The 17,771-nt window shown below is 41.7% G+C and overlaps 1 protein-coding gene across 3 annotated transcripts in view; it reads left to right on the forward strand.

Annotated features, from left to right (window-relative positions):
* Positions 1–13,459, forward strand: part of rhobtb4 (Rho related BTB domain containing 4) — a 42,938-nt gene extending 29,479 nt beyond the window's left edge. For all 3 annotated transcript variants that reach the window (XM_023401560.2, XM_023401561.2, XM_023401559.2), the window contains 7 exons: positions 183–1,002; positions 1,196–1,415; positions 2,429–2,547; positions 6,270–6,420; positions 6,692–6,780; positions 7,054–7,159; positions 7,776–13,459. In XM_023401560.2, coding sequence (XP_023257328.1) covers positions 183–1,002; positions 1,196–1,415; positions 2,429–2,547; positions 6,270–6,420; positions 6,692–6,780; positions 7,054–7,159; positions 7,776–7,954 — 1,684 coding nt within the window. In that variant the 3' untranslated portion in view covers positions 7,955–13,459. The remainder of the gene's footprint in view (positions 1–182; positions 1,003–1,195; positions 1,416–2,428; positions 2,548–6,269; positions 6,421–6,691; positions 6,781–7,053; positions 7,160–7,775) is intronic.
* The last annotated feature ends 4,312 nt before the right edge of the window (positions 13,460–17,771 follow it).

Below are 17,771 nucleotides of genomic sequence, written 5' to 3' on the forward strand. Positions count from 1 at the left end.
ATTGATTAACTGCCATCTCAACTCTTGCATGATATAAATAAAGTGCGGGTAAATGAGAACTAAGATAAAGACAACTTTGTCTTGCCCTATATAAATTTCATGCTCCACTTCCTCCTTCCTCGCTATACTTGTTTATCTGAATACAGTCATCATTAACGTCATTATCTCTGCCTGTCTCACAGACCCATCAAACCTACAGATATTCTTCCTCCAGAGAGAGGCCATGAGGTGGCAAAGGAGCTTGGGATACCCTACTATGAGACCAGCATTGTAGCCCAGTTTGGAGTCAAAGATGTTTTTGACAATGCCATCCGAGCCGCCCTGATCTCCCGTCGACACCTGCAGTTCTGGAAATCCCACCTCAAAAAGGTCCAGAGGCCCCTTCTCCAGGCGCCCTTCCTGCCTCCTCGCCCACCACGCCCCATAGTGGGCATCCCAGACCCCCCTCCCATGGACGGCGAGGGCCCTGATTCCCTTTTCTGCCAGCCACTGTGTGCAGATGTTCTTTTCCTCCTGCAAGGTGGCACCACTCGCGTCTTTGCACACAAAGTCTATCTGGCTACTTCCTGCTCCAAGTTCTACGACCTCTTCACCCTTGATCTTGGTGGATCATGCGTGATGCCACGGGGCGAGGAACAGGAGAGCAAGGAAAACTTGGAGAGTGGGGAGGAAGATGAGCAGAGCAGGAGAGGAGCCAAGGAGCAAGCTGGGCGCACTAAGAGCCTGGACATTGATAAAGACGGTGTTGATGGAGGAGTGCGGGGCCTGAATCGACCCCAATTGCTCCAGCAGGGCTCTTTGAGGACTTCCCAGAGTGATAATGCACTCCCGTCTCGAGCCCAGTACTCGCTGGGAGCTCTAGGGACTGGTCGAGCACTTTCAGGATGGGGGAGAGGGTTCCTGAGTGTGTGTCTGGAGCATGTTGATGATCCGATGACTGGGCGACCACGACTCGTGACTGTGGTAGCCATGGATGCGCTTATACAGGAAGAACCATTCAAGGTGATAGACTTGAACACAGCAAGATTACCAAAAAAAGAATATACATACATAATAGTGGAAAATAATTCTGAATTCTGTTAATGTGAATATTAGAAATGTTCCGCATCATTACTGCAGGCTACTCATTAAGGTTTTTTTGGCGTTTCTATAGTTATAGCTGTATATTTGATTTCTCGATTGTCTCTGATTTCAGGCGGTGCTTCAGTACCTGTACACAGGCAGTCTTGACGAGGGCCGGGGGGATCTGATGCAGGTGGCCACCATAGCTGAGCTACTTGAGGTGTTTGACCTGCGGATGATGGTGGCCAATGTTCTGAACAGAGAGAGCTTCATGAACCAGGAGATCACCAAGGCCTTCCATGTCCGCAGAGCCAATCGCATCAAGGAGTGTCTCAACAAAGGGACCTTCGCTGGTAAACCACCGTGCAAACTGTTCAATACTTCAGTACTCTCAAATATCATTCGAGCAATTGTAGATGTTTTCCATGTATACATCGATGCATAGCTGTTTGAGTCAGTGTGTGTGGGTGGGTGTGTGTGAATGTGAAAGTCGGAGTGGCTGAGGATTATGAGAGGTGGCTGACTAGAAGTGAAAGTAAGACAGAAAAGATTTTGCTAATTTCCAGCATTCTCTTTCAGTCTCTGGAAATGTACACTTTGTGTACATTTACTCATGCTGTATATTTGCCATTGAATATTTGCTATAAAGTATGCATTTTGTATGTTGTGCTTCTGTTTTCTGAAGTTCTTTTAAAGTCATCAAGTGACTTGATGACTGACTGTTATTTCAGTCTGCTTGGTTTTCTTGTGCTTCCTGTCTTATGTGTTTGTGTGGTGTTGTCTGTCCTCCTAAGCTGTTGTATTTGCATGTTATCACAGCATTTGCAGCCAATGCCAGACATCTGCTGTCTCTGAACAAAGCCTGTCTCACATTCACCTCTGTCTATACTCTCTCTGTTGTCTTCATGATTATAACGATGGGAATCTTGCTTTAAAATGCTTCTAAGAGATTCTATTGATAAATGAAACTACTTGAACAATTGTATAATCTTCTTTATCCAATTTATTACTCAAGGACTGAATTAAAGAAATATTACTTCCAGGTGTAGCTGTGTTTCCTATCACACTTTCACTACCAAAGCTATAGTCCAGAGTCCACACAGGATTTACTCCATGACCTACTACCCTGCGTCTGCTCTTCCCTTGCTCTGTGTCAAAAGCTGTTCTGTCCTTCTGTCAATTTATCTCTCTGTCTGTCTACCTGTGTCTTTGTCTCTGTGTGTTTTTGTCTGGCCTTCTGGCCTTCTGGCCGTCTGTCTGCCTGTGCGTGTGTCTGGACGTCTGCCTTGTCTGTCTTTCCCCCTCTGTAGCTTGGGCTTCTGTGGCACTCCACGAGATGAATGCTCTTTTCCCACCCCGGTTTTAGATGTGGTGTTCCGGCTGGACGATGGCTGCCTCCCGGCCCACAAGCCCCTGCTCATCTCTAGCTGCGACTGGATGGCTGCCATGTTCCGTGGCTCTTTCATGGAAAGCTACATTGAAGAGGTGAGCTCAGACATACTGGGAAGAGCTTGAGGATGGAATTATATTTAATGTTTGATGAGCGATTTAGTTTCTGTGTCTTGAATCTTGGGAAATTTACCACAGTAAACTCAGGTCAGCCTTTAGGGGCAACCGAATCACCCACCTGTGCTAATCATATCAACAACAGCACTAACATCTAGTAAACTAATCAGTAAATGAGGTAAAGGTAAATGCATTACTTGGATAAGGTTTATTACTTTGGACATGTGATACCGTTATGGCAGTGTGTAGAAACCTGCATGTGTGTCTGTGTTCTCACTGTGAGTATGTGAAGGTTTACAGCTCAGGATACTTGTGGCCTGTTATCAGTTTGACCTACAAACCGTTTTTTCACCTGCGAATGTGGTTGAAGCTCTGCAGTTACTAGAACCCCGGAGGCCTTGCAAAAACACACACACACACACACACACACACACACACACACACACACACACACATATTTATTTAAGTTATCGGTTAAGCAACATGAGAACTTCTCATCTTTTGACTTCCTGTTGTTTGAGACCATGTGGTTTACAGTGTTTGGTTTTGAGTTACATGTGGCTCATCTCCAGTTGTCAGTAGTTTCATATCTTACGGATGCTCTGGTGCGTATACTCCACAGATCACATTATCACACAAAAGATATCAGTTTGTGTGAATATTAAACTGCTGTCTTATTAAAGGCAGACTCAAGTTAGAAACTTTGCAACATTTGTGCCTCAAGCTTGTGTAGAACAAGGAACGTGCACTAACCCACCTCAGTGCCTCCTACCTCTCTCGAGGTCAGCCTTCCTCAAGTGGCGGGCTCTGATTACTTCAGGCGTGTGTGCTCACCTGAGGCTCAGCTCCTTGTCGCTCAGTCCTCCTCCGGGGGTAGGGCCCGTGCGTTCGACCTGACCTAGCCACAGAGGAAGTTCACGTCTCAGGCCGTTTTTACGTCGATGCTCCCCGGACTGTGTTGCGGAACCGGATCCCCTGGGGTATGGTTACTTTCAAGGTCAGCAGGGTTAGGTTACATAGATTCAGGCTCTCAGAGGGATTGGAAGTAAGAAAGAAATGAAAAGAGAGAGACAAGGAATAAAAATGTTGTGTATTCACTTTAGGTACAAAGCTCAAAGTTAAAAAGTTAGTTAGAAGGCAAATTAGAAGAAAAACAAATGTAGAGCTGGGAAAAAAAAATATTTAGTGTTTTATTTCCCTGTGGATAGCCTGGATTTTATTCCAGAACACACCATGTGAGTGGGTGTGAAAAAGCCATTGCAGCTACTGTGGCCGAGGGTAAAAACAGGACATCAGCATCACTGAGGGGGCACAGTGTTTGCTGCTGGTGGGCTGCCGGTGTCTATGGTTACTGTACACGCTCCATGATAGTGACTATTGTGGCATTGTTTATGGCATGAAGCTGGCACAGCAGAGAAAGCAGGTGCCCTGGAGACAAAGACTCAAAAGACTGACTGCACAACGAAGCTGTCAGCATTTACATACGTCTATGAACAGGAGTGTGTTTGTGTTTGCATATAAATGTGTCTGCATTTTCAAGCTGCTGAAAAGCTTTGCAGTGCTAATTACTGAATTAGATTTTATAAGTCAACAGCAAGCTGCAGTTATTGGACTGTCTGCTTTGAAAGTTACTTTCTCCCTCCTTGGACAGGCAAAGATGTTGTCTTTTAACTGTTGATAAGGTGCAGATTTTTTGCAGAGTTGTCATGCCATTGGCTGTGCATTTCTCTTACTGACTTTGGGGCACACATTTTAATGGATAAATGTTAGTTTGAAGAGCGGTGTAAGTAGAACTGAGCAGAAATGCATGCTAAAAGACTTGACACTGGTCCTCCAATAGGTGCAGAGCTTTTATAACAGGAACACAATTGTGCAACCTTGACACAGCAGATTGCCTATTTCTATTCAGTTTCTCACAAAGAGAAATTATTAAAGGATGTTGATGTTGGAGACAACAACAACAAAAAAGAAATCTTTCAATGACCGGATGAGATCTGGTGAATAAGGGTGATAATTAAATATTATTGTTCATCAACTTCGAGTGGAATCATAACAAGGCGATTTAGTGGTTCTGCAATTATTTGAAGGCAGTATCAACATATTACAATATAACAGCTGTTCTCTTAGGTGTGGAAAGAAGCTTATATAAATCCATTATATTAAAAATTGAGAGAACCTGCAACTCTATAACTGTGATAGAAGCATGTGATCAGCCAGTGTTGGAATATAAATGTGACCGTTCTATTTTCACGCTGAAGTCACACTTCCTTCTCAGTATTTTTAGGCTCACACATTTCGGTGTCCATGCTGTTGTATGACAACATGGCTATTGTAATTGTGTGCAGAACAGCATGAAGATATGTTGTAAACAGATTTAATATAATCATTATTATTTCCAGTATTACTGGATATTAGCAACATTATAGAAGGATGTTTGTGCAAAACTCAGGTTTTAGCTATGGTGTAGTAATCAAAAAGTCGAAAGTCGCCTCTTGAGCTTTGCTGTGTGTGATAGGCAGCTATACAAACTGACCACTGTGTGTCATGGTTCACCCTTGGATTATGTTCTAGGTGTGTGTCTGTGGTTTTGTGTTCACATTGTGAGTGTTACATGTGGAGCAGAGTCAACAGGAATTGTTATTTGCGTTCGTTTTTTCACCCTCAGCCTAAAATAGCCCAAATAAACTAAATTAAACTCATAACTGACCACTGGGACGGCAGACTGAGGGGAGCGAAAAAGAATGTCACTACAGCTGATGGGTCTTGTCCGTAAATGTCCTGTCACTGTGAACGTGTCCACTCATTAATGCTTCCTGGCCCCAGCTGGGGCTTTAAGCTCTGGGAACCACCCTTGTCTCTGTGTTGTGATTTTTTTTTTTAGTCATAAAGAGAGGTCACGCCAAGCTGACATTCTCCTAATTGGTTATGGGAGTGGAGGTTTAAGAGCGCCACAGTGGGTACACTCAGAGAGCTCCTGGAGGGGTCAGGTCATCACTCTCATCATCATTTACCATTCTTCCGTCCTTCCTGTGCCTTACCTGCCGATGAATTGCTGTTGGTCTGACTTACAGTAATTAGGCCCACTAGAAGGTCTTGCTCATTTGTATGCATTTACAGGTGATTTTTTTTTTTTTTTATAGTTGACTTTGGTTTCGCAATTAAGTTAAACTTTCACTCTAGTGGAGCATGTACATGTTTCAATTGGAATGGTTCAGTCATCACTGATGACGATGGAGAACACTGATACAGCCTTTTCAGGTGTCGAATCTGTGGAAGGGGTCTGAATCTGCATGTTGCTTTGATGCACATTAAGGCTGACCTTGCATCTCCCTCTGCTCTGCGTAGCACGGTTGCCTTTTCTGTGCTTTGGGATCTTTAGCGTTAGCCTTATTGCTCACATCACCAGCCCCCAGACAGTGCTTTCATCTGAGCCTGGATCAAAGGGAATGTGTCCTCTGCCCTTTACCTCCAAATGCTTTCTGTGACATTACTGTCTTCCCGGAACCCTGCCAGGCTTTAGCCATTACGCTTAATTTAGCATGTGTGAATACACAAACATGTTATTTTTTTTTATCTTAACAAAAGTGCAAGTGCAGGAGAAGATGCACACATGCAGTGCATATTGACTTAGTACTATTCATTTTCAGTCCTTCATTTCAATTCAGTTTTTCCTCTTTCCTCTTGATCTTGTCATTTCTCAGGTATCCATTCCTAACACCAGCACAGCCTGTATGCGTGGGGTGCTGGAGTTCCTGTACTGTGGTCTGCTGACGCCCTGTCCTGGTTTGGAGCCAATGGAACTGATTGTTCTGGCCAACCGGCTCTGTCTGCCACGCCTTGTTGCTCTCACAGGTAAAGACGCTCTCTTGTGTATTAGAAATATTAACTACCTATGCAGTCGAGTATCTTGTACTGACTGCGTGTGGCAGAATATGGTTTTGTTAATGTTTTATCTGTGCACTAGCTACCAGTAAAAGACTGGAGGTGCAGTGAGTTGTGCTTAATTCAGACTGCCAGACACCCTAAGAATTTATGACTGGAGGATATAAAAGCAGGCCCATGTCAGTGGTGTGATGTGGGCAGTAAATATTGACATTATTATGTATATTTTCTGCATCTTCAGAACAGCACGCTGTGGATGATCTTCTCCAGTTGGCAGTGAAAGGAGTTGACATTGATGGACAGGTGTTGGCTTACCTCGAGCTTGCACAGGTCTGTTCCAGCAAATAATCTCTGTCAAATTGATAACAAATTGTAATTGAAAAATGTTTCTTTCTAAGCTGTATTTTTTCACTTTAGCGAAAAGATTAGATGTTCATTTACATTGATGCATAGTAATTTTCCATAAATTAATTTGAATTAATTCTATTAATTCTTAATAATGTTAATGTTTTTTTTTTTTATCTCACCTTTAACTTTTTATCTTATCTTCTTTTGAGACAGCTGTAGTGACTCCTCATTTCGTCTCTGTTTCTTCTTTTGCAGTTCCACAATGCCAAGCAGCTATCAGCTTGGTGTCTCCATCACATCTGCACTAATTATAATAGCATCTGCCGCAAGTTTCCCAAAGACATGAAGGCCATGTCTCCAGGTACAGACACCTCGCCTCTCTTTGCCCTGATCATCTGCCGCTCTCTAACCCCATTCATACATTCAGCTTTCCCCTCAGAAGAACTATCATGAATTTGGCTTTGCAGTGCTGGTTTGAACAAAAACCTTTTCCTTTTTACCTTTTCTGGGTTAATCCACTAAGGAATTGTAGCATGGTATGATTTGTTCATAGCAAGCTTACAAAAGCCCCTCATGGGCTGTGTTTGTAACAAAAAAAACCCCAAAAAAACATTAAAGGTAACATCATCCTCACATTTCATGAAGGTGTGAATACAGAGAATTTTATTAATAATAGGTTGTAATGGGACCACTGGAAACCACAACCGGCCTCATGGGTTTTATGGATAAAAGAATTTCCTCATTCAATTACCCTCACACTTTTTCTGCGATGTTGGTTTTTTCTTTGTGTCACTCTTTTTTAATGGTATTAAAAGTCCCTCACTGTACAAAAACTATTCTCTTTGTTAATTCGTTCTCTTTCAAAATTGTGCTTCTCTCATCCGCTCTTTTATTGCATCAGTGCATGTCTGAAATGACAACTGCAATATTGGAAATGATTCCCTTTTGTGAACATATCTTTGTCTCGCTCTCTGTAGAAAACCAGAGGCACTTTGAGAAGCAGCGCTGGCCTCCTGTGTGGTTCCTAAAGGAGGAGGACCGCTATCTGCGCTCTCAGAAGGAGCGCGAGCGCGAGGAGGAGATCTTGCGCAAGCAGCACACCAAACGGGGCTGGTGCTTCTGGAGACACCCGTCCTCCTCTCCGCATGTCTCCTAAAGAGTGTCCTCCGCTGACGTCTTCATCCTACCCTGGGTCAACACACCCAGGAAAACCAACCCCTATGTAACGCGTATAGAGGAGATCGGCTCTGAACCCTCTATCAGTGGAGGAATGACTCTCAGTGCTACTATGCCTGAGTGTCAGCATGTTTGGGGGAATGTATGTGCCTCTTTATAATTGTGGGTGACTTAATGAGTGGATTTTTTCAGTATGCTTGTGTGACAAGTGTGGACTTAACTAAAGGGTATATGCATGGATGTGGGGGTGTATGTGTGCGGTTCGAGTGATGCTTTCTGAGGTGAGTGCTTCCCAGACGCCCTGATCTATTAAGGGCCTGTGGCGTTGCAGTGCCACCCCTTGTCCCCTCCACAAGAGCTCTGCCCCTCCACCAGCACTCACAGTGTCACAGCCTTTGAGTGATTGGACTGGGAGCAAGGGCTCTCTATATCTCTCAGTCTCCATCCTTCACATTGACCTTAATGACTATTACACATTGACCACTGCAGCTCCTCTCGGGGAGCTTACCTCTGCCTTCACTTTTACACAGACTGTTAGCCTGCACACACAGACCCGTGCCCAAAGTCCACCCCTCTAAAACCAGCAACTGGATTCCCAGGAACTGTCGCTGACAATGTAATTATTATTATTTTCATATTATTTGTCCTTTTTATATAATCTTTAGGCCTTCTTGGACGCTATTGTCAGGGGATTTGGTGCACACTACTCCCAGGAAGTGTTGACAAATTTGATGATTGCCACTGCAACCACAAAGGTGAGACTGGTAATCTAGACTCCAGACATGGGGTGTGAGGATAAATTGAAAACTGTTAGCAAGGTAGGATGCTCCAGTCAGGAGGCTTGATCATAGCTATTAACCTCCAGTCTAGCCCTGATGTGGTCCTTGGTCTTCATCATCCACCCCTGCACCTCCCACCCCCTCCTCCTGCACACCACACCTGCAAATAAGCAAAACACAAGCTCTCCTCGATGAGTTGGATTCACCAAACTGCACTTCAGAGACATTCAAAGTGACCACTCTATAGCAATGATGGGAGGTACAGAGGGCTAGCCTTACTTGATACCTCTGCCACGGAGGAACGATGGATACAGTATTAAACAAATGCACTTGTAACGTCCATGACCACTAGGTTGCGTATGAGCACCTCTGCCAGCCTGCCTTTACACCCCTACAACACTAGGGGCAGCACTGCTCAGGGCCCCGGCACTAACCCTCACACTAACAGGAGTTTTAATGCCTGTGAGTTCTTTGGTCTAGTTTCAGTTATTAACATCATAAGTATAACTTCAATACTTGCAAAGTGTTAGAAGAAAGCTAAAGCACATGGACAGTGTTATTAGTGCATTTAAAAACTATACCTGACTACTGATTTCCACCTGATTCAGAATACCAAAGCTGTGATTCCTTTGATGTCTTTCTTCCTTACCTTCTTCATTTCTGCTTCCCTGCTTCCTGTATTGTCAAGAGCGGGATGGAGGAGAGAAGAAAAAGTGGCTTGTGGGTGAAGGAGGCAGTATAATGGAATATTTGAGTCCCTCCTCGTCGTGGTGGTTTTCAGTCTGTGGTGTCAAGAGACAAGTGTCACTGCTGGACATTGCCTTCCATTCCTCTTGCTGGAATTGAAAATGGTGCTTAAGACACAATAAGACAGTGTCCACACGAACACACAGACACACATACGATTTTATGTTCACAGTTTAAGCGTATGTCTAGTTGTTTAGCGTTAACCTGCGATGAACATGCAGAAATATAATGATGGAGTTTTAAAACCTTAATTTTTCTTCCTTAACAGAGGACGTAATAGGTCACTGGTTTTAGAATGTGTAGATTTCTGCTTTTACTTACAGTGGTTACAACCTTGTACTGTCTTTTGCTGCTTTTCTGTTAAAAAATGTGATCTGTTTTGCTTACATAACGTTAACCAGGAAAATAACATTACGTTAGATTGAATTTCGCAATCGCGAGTGTTGTCTCAAATGACAAATTTGTTCGATATACAAAAGCATATGAGAGCAAATCTGATTTTCTTGCTAAGGGTGCTAATTTCTTTGGGCTTTAGTACTGAATGTGAAAACAAGACGTTGTGTTGATGACTTTCTATTAGCATGTTGTTCTATTTGTGGGTTTGTGCCCCTCAGCTTTACCCAGGCTACTGTAGATGATAGATAGATTGTGTGAGACATGTGGTGTGTTCTGCTGTTCTACATGAGAGGTGTGTTAAAGTCATTGTCAGCTACGGAAATAGAAGTCAGATAAGATCTCATGAGACCCAAGTGAGAATTGAGCTGATTCCGCTCTGAAAAGAGTGAATGTCAAGTAAAAGTGAACAAGTCTCTGTCAGCATTACATGCAACCTACATATGTTGGAATTATTCAATGGATATTTAAACTCATCCCAGTGCAGGGCTATGGGAATTTAGAAGTGAGACCTAAAGAAGAGAAAGTTGGGGGGGGGGTTCCATGGCCTCTTTTTAGTTCCTCGTTGAAAGGATTGCTATTAGAATTGTCTTATTAATGGTTGGTTTGACCCATTAAGCCTCCTCTCTTGGTCCATGTGCCTTATAGTTGGACAAAACTAAAAAAAATGTTTGTGATTTTAAGAACGTCTATAGTTCAAACCTGCAGACAGGTTCTGCAGTTGCTGACATGATGGACACAGTACACAAAGGCCATGATAAAATTATAGCTGTAAAATGGATTAAGATGTTGCTTAATGCACTCTTAGCTATTATCGTTCTTGAGGACAATTTTGAGCCAACTTGAGCCATGCCTCTGGAGAATCTTTGGGCCTACTGCTTGATTTATGTAGAAAAAAAATGGCCTTGAATAAATTTCTTAAGAGAGTATAGTACAGTAGGTTGGTCTAATCATATGGCCTTAGGTTAGTATACTTTTTCTAGATTAATGGTAATTATTTGGATGTAGAAGGACTCACATCATGGTTGGGATTCTTCTCTGACCAGGTGATGAGAGGTAGTGATAAAAATGAATCAGGTTGATTCCTGCAGTACAAAAACCACTGACTTTGAGAAAGCAAAGCTTTTTAAAGAGCACTGGCTGGCCTGTGTGCTGGGAGGGTGCGGCCACTTTAGGAATATGGTTAATTTGCATGGTGGCCTAACTTTGTCATTATAATGACACTTGTTGTTGGAATGCACTTTCTTCTTCTTTGGTTTTTTTTTATACATACTTTTCTGTGCTTAGCATGAATTGTTCCTTGTGTAAGATTGTTTCTAAACCTGATGATTGTAGCACAATATTTCCACTTAAGTCTTTCGAAATTTCTGAATAACATGACTTGTTCAGCGTTTAGTTGGCACTGAACCCCACAGTAGCTTTCTTCTTGCTATGTGGCTTTATGCACAAGTCAGTTTTAATAAATTAGCTCAGCTCAGCTGAAGGTAGCATCACTAAATATACAACTTTAAATAATATGCTGGGACATCTACAGACATTTGCTTGGAAAACAAATGCAGAGGATCTGTCGCTGCTGTGCAGTTTTAAAGCTGTCCCTGTTATGTTGTTACTGTAGTTAATACCATTGATCAAGCTTTTTTTTTTTGCTATTTTCAGGATGCTGGGTACAGGGCATACCTAGATAAGCATAAATAGTAACATTTCAAATGAAAACAAGTATAGCATTGTCATACACATATTTTAAGAATGTCCTAAATGACATAAAGCCAAGTATAATGTTTGGATTTAGCATGTAAGGACTGAGGAAATGGGTAAAGCATGATGCATGTTTCTGGTGTTTCTGGCATAGGCTCCTGTATATACAGCAGAGTTTCTTAACCTTGGGATTCTGACCTTACCTTGATATGCTTATGGGGTCATGGGAAATTTCTAAAATTAAAAAAAATTGCACAAAATAAAATACTTATTGGATGAGAACTGACGATTGTGACATTGAAATGGAGTCACAGGCCCAAAAAGGTTGAGAAACCCTGACTTACAGAGAGGGAGAGATGGAAATGCAAAATTTAAAACCCAGTTAGCTTTACTCAGCCCTCTATATTTGCTCCACACTGACCCCTATGGGCCAGAGGTACATCTAGTCACACTCTGACGTAGGATGTGGGGTATTGCAGTATTAATTTGGATTGTCTTGTTCTATCTTACCACATCCATTTTACTCTCAAATTCTCTTCAGTTATTTTAGGTGGAGCTTTTCCTCCTTCTTAGCAGGCCTGACCTTCCTTTTTTTTTTTTTAATGCGAATCCTAGTGACCGAGAGAAAACCTTGTTTTTAGTCTTTGGTGTCTTTTTTGCTGTGCCTTCATTGAAATCTTTTGGCTCTGTACAGGCCGACGGCACTGCAGCTGCAGTCGTCTGGGCTCAAATAAAGCCAAGATATACACGTGAGCACAGAAATAATAGCAGGCAGCTCTCTTAAATGTACAGTATCTTAGAGCTTGTGTAGGTTGGATTATGTTTCTTTCACATTTCTGGAGGTGTAAAGCAGTTACTGGCTATTGGGGTCATAGCGGTAACTTCCAGTGATAACATACGATAGGAGCTTTACATGTTCAGTATGTAATTTCAACTGTTGTAAAGCTACACAACAGATGACTTCAATTAAGAAATGACCAAGAAACCCAGCAAACCAGCAATTTTAAAATAATGTTTTCGCACTCTTTCTGGTGCCTGCACTTTCTATTATGTAGCCTAATACTACTTTTTTAGTAGCTTAAGTCTTTATATTTACCAGTTTTCCTGATCAAAATTAAAATGTTATTACTTTTCCACTTTCTCGTGATCTCTTTCTCTCTAAGCCAAATTCAGTAGTGTACCCTATTGCTTCCACTATTTAACAATTTACTATGTTGCAATCATGCATAAAGTTAGTGTATTTCTAGTCGGGGAACAGCAACTGTGAACCACTGGTTGGATTAAAGGCAGATATTAGCTGTGACAACTACATATATTATGCTTTAATGAAGATAGTTGTTATCCAAAGTACAGTACAATGTTGTAAATTTGATGAGTCCGAGCTGGAAGTAACCTCTCACCTTATAACTGCTCACCACACTGTATCGATATACTAAGCTGGTGTATACATAGGATTGTATGCACAGAGGTGCCCAGGACAGGAAAAGTGTTTATATAGACAGACATGGTGTGATTAACTCCTGGATCGTACATTCTGTATAGTATTGCTATGGACTTTTGTTTCCATTGGCTCTTATGAGTTTCATTAACATTTACTGCTCATGTTATTGTGTTGATTAAAATAAAAAGAAAGAGCACACCACACTCACAAACTATTAAGGGCTTTCAAGAAAATATACAACAATCAGAATGTTTTGCTGCTCTGCTGTTGCAAAAAAATGTTTTGAAACTAAAAATTTGTAATATTTTTCAACCACTGTGATTTGTATAAAATTTTAAAAAGAAAAGTAGAAAAAGTTTTTTTTTCTTTTTTGCCATTTCAGTATTTTGATGTTTGACATGGATTTTATTAAAACTGTTAATCTTTTGAACTTGTCTCACATATTTGTTATTGTGTGTTTTTCTGTGTAAGTCATAGATTCGTGATATCTGAGTATGTTCTTTGTTGCACTTAATGTTACTCAACATGTAAAATAGGAAGAGGGATGCTGCTTCGGTCTTGTATTTAGAGTTTATAAAAACAAGAACAGCCATAGTTTCAGTAAATGTGTGTCAACATTTAAACAAAACTACCAGTTACCAATAGAAAAGTGTGAGTGCAGACAAAACCACAAGACTTACTGTAGAAATACTGAAGAAATGGGAAGTGGTTAATTGGAAAAAGTGCTGAGTACAAACCTGGGCAATACAAAAAGAGACTTTAAGTGATAATTAAGTGATAATTTAGCTGCCTATTGAAACTTCCCTTACCATCCAGGTGCAAATTGTAATTTTATTTAATTGTTTTCTTGTTGATTTATTTTATTCAAGCATCATTTTAGGTGATAAGATGCTTGAATCCATCCTCCAGTTTCAAGGAGGATTATGTCATAATGCTCAACAGCAAAATATGATCTGATTGTATTAAGCGTGAGGTTTTGTGGTGGATTGACAGTTATAGTGGAACAAATGAGTTATAACTCACACTGCACTCACTTCACTGACTATAACATGCAATTAGGTGGTCATCTAAGTTTATATCATCAAAGAGAAAATATCCACTGACTGTTCAGCATGAAAATAAAATAACATTTGAAAAATATCCACATTTCATGTAATTGTTTTTCGGTATAAATCTAATGACCTTATGATTGTCCACTAGGTGACCTACTGTAATATAAAAAAGGCTATAAAAAAAGTTCATTATAATATTGTTAATATATTTCCACCTTTTGTCTTTCTCAACCCTTTCATTGCATTTAGGACTGTCACAAACTGTTAATTTGATACAGCTGTGCCACCTAGTGGAAGAAAACAACAACTGCATGACCTTACTGTGTGAAATATAGTCATAGTCAAATATAGTTTAAGTCTTATGCCTCATATGCCCTGCTGCTTTTTCAGTTTAAATGAAAACTATTGTGGCACCTCTTTCAGTGTCTTACACACAGACAAACAATCTGTGTTTGCCCTCTTACATACTGCATGTCTATTATATATGTCTTTTTATGCTGCTTTTAAAACTTTGGCTTTAAGATATTCTGAGTCAGCAACTCTCACCAAGTGGCTCCCTGAACATCGTCAAGATCACCATGCTCCGAGCTGAGACTTTTAATAGAGTTAGTCTGCTAAGGGATCACAGAAAGCCACAGAATCATGGGGGGAGAAGGACGAGTGTTGCCATGGCGATGTTTAGTGATGTGGCTGATGATGGGTAACTAGATGAGGGAAGGTGGTGGTTGCGGGTAGTGGGATATTTGTGTCCATATGCCTTCATTACGTGTGTGTGTGTGTGTTACAATCAGCAGTCAAGCTGCCTACTAACAAACTCTTAACAGCCAATGACGTACAGCAGTTTTCCTTTCATTTTCTAGTAAAGGCAAGGATTTACTAGCATGCGTTTGTAGCAGTGACCTCAGCGTCATCCATGGTCATGAGCATTGGGTTGAACGCTGATTACAGACCTTCTTGCTGCGTCAGCTGTTTGATCCGTGGGCTGTGTTCAAATTTCCCACCGACCTTGCCCCTGCTCTCACACCGCAGCCTCGTAGACTTGAGTCCCTGACATGCGCTGACATCACCACATCTGGCTCTCGTTTTCCAGGGTTCCCCTCTGGAGCAGATAAGAGGATCTGAATTTGAGAGCAAAAGACTAAACACTGTCTTACAGTTGAGGATAGCACAATGTGAATGTGTTGGGGCTCTTCATGGACCGTGCAGATACTGTTTGTGAATCTTGCTGACGCTTGAGGCCTTGAAGAGTAGAACAGAGGAAGAAGCATTACATCTTGGCGAGGGTGTATGACTTGATCAAACCTGGGACTTTTTATTGCTCGCCGTGTAAGCTGATTGAAGGGAAGAAAGTATTTTCAGAACTTCAAAGCTTTTACACATAACACACTCACACACATAAGCACGCACATGCCATGGAGAATTTATAAATAACTGGGCCGACTAGCAAGACTGACTGTGCAAAGGAGGTCCATTGGTTGAGGAGTGACAGCACATTCCTCTGTATATTTCACTCTCCTCCAAGCGTGTCTCATCTACATGTTGTTGGTCCAAACCTCCCCAAGGTCGGCTCCATAAACAAAACTGCGATCCTTCACACAAACACGCACACACACGCGCGCACACACACACACACACACAAACACACACACATGCATACGCCTCTAAATCAGGGCCTCTCAAAGCAAAGTTTATGAATACTTTATCATCCTGACACCATGGTCTACTTTTTGTATGGGAAAGATGTTGGAGCTCCTTTTTTTTTAAACTGAGATTTGTGGTCTCTTTTTATTTCTGCATCACCCTGCCATTTGTTTATGTTTGTCATAATTCACTGAAGCAAGGCGACCTTGAAACTATGAGGAAGCTAAAAGCTCAGGTTCATTCACCACTAATGAGACAAAGTGCAGAGAAAAAGGATTGTCAGTTTGGAAAGTCCTGTTTTTCAGTGCTTTGTGTGTTTGTATTTACGAAAATTTAGCACATGCAGGCACACAGAGACTCACACACACACACACACACACACACACACACGCATGCACACACACACACACACACACACACACACACACACACGCACATACACACACACACACACACTCATGTACATGCTGAGGCTCAAGGGAAAGATATCTCAAGAGTTGTTGTGAAGGCACATAGCTGAGCAGTGACCTCACCTGGAAGCTTGATGAGAGGACACCCAGATTCTTTCTCTCTCTCTCTCTCTCTCTCTCTCTCTCTCTCTCTCACACACACACACACACAGGCAAATGGCATGTTTGATGTTCATGTTCCTTCTCTTATCACGCCTGTCTGGCACCTGAATTGACCTCAATTGTCTTTCAAGGCTACGCCATGCTGTTGTTGGCCCCCAGCTTGTACTGGTACGTTTGTGTGTTCAGCTGTCAGGTTAATGTGTGTACGCCACTGGTGTATCACTTGTGATTAACTTCCATGGAGTTGTATCATTGCCTCTAGTGAGCCTCTCCCACATCCACCTCATTATCCACCTCCAGGAAAGGAATAACATGCCTCTTCCACAAAGCTACAGTTAACAATTATCATGACAGGAGGAGGTGAGATAGTCGGGTTTTCAGTCTGCTGAAGTAAAAAACATTCTCTCTTTGAAACAACAAGTAATATAGTAAACTGAAAATTGACTTAAGGGATTTGCTACAGTAACTTAGTTATGTTATTTGTGTCATGCCCAGTGCCCAGTGCCCAGCCCACATGGACTTACAGTTGCAGTTGTGAAACATTTGTCAGAGAAGAACATATCTTCTTACATCAAACATTACATTGCACACATGGAATTGTGTGTTTTGTCCCGAGCCATTAAAAAGATTCCCTCCTTAAAACACTAATCATTTTTCTTTAAGTCATTCCCCCTTAAAAACAGGAATGAAGGGCAACTTAAGTGTAACCTTAAAATCATCATACGATGAGCAACAAAACTTGGGTTCAACTTCAAATCCAAGCAAATGGCACTTAAAAGGTTCAGCTGAACAGCTCATACTGTAAAACAGTAGATTCACAAGACAGTTGTCATAGGAAAGGCTATACTTATGATAACTTGAACAGAAAATTACAACCATTGCAACTGTTCATAGTCACGCAAATATGACAGCACATGCTCAAACATATAGGTACTGTAGGCAGGTCCTGGCCTCATAAAGCATGCAGAGAGGATCAAGCTGTGACCCCTGAACCCAAACACATCCCTGACCTTTTAACACCACCCATCAGGTCTGAAAACACATAAAGAAAACAGGATTTTACAAATCCATGCCTACGAGGAAGTGGTTTGTTTAGTGACAGAATCTTATTTTGTCAATTTCAGAGGGAGATTATGCTTTCTCATGTTATGCAAGGCTACATATCAGTAAATGGTGGAGCAGTCACATGTACAATGACTCCATGGATTATCAAAAAGAAGAGTTCATGAATGGATTCTGAATTGAAGAGTGCGCTGAGAGACTCTGAGAGGATGTCGCATGTGACCGGACCACTCAACACTCTGTCACCCACACTCTGGCAGAGTAGGCAAGGGCAGGAAGGCAGGAAGCTGAACAAAAAGCTTGTGACAATTAGAGAAGGAGTTTCTGTAAATGAAGAGAAAATCCCCATTAGGACAAACACACAGACACACACACACACACACACACACACACACACACACACACATACACGTCC

This window comes from Seriola lalandi, unplaced genomic scaffold (assembly GCF_002814215.2).
Source record: "Seriola lalandi dorsalis isolate HSWRI2012SDOR001 ecotype SW California unplaced genomic scaffold, Sedor1 jcf7180002053690, whole genome shotgun sequence".
Taxonomy (NCBI): Eukaryota; Metazoa; Chordata; class Actinopteri; order Carangiformes; family Carangidae; genus Seriola; species Seriola lalandi.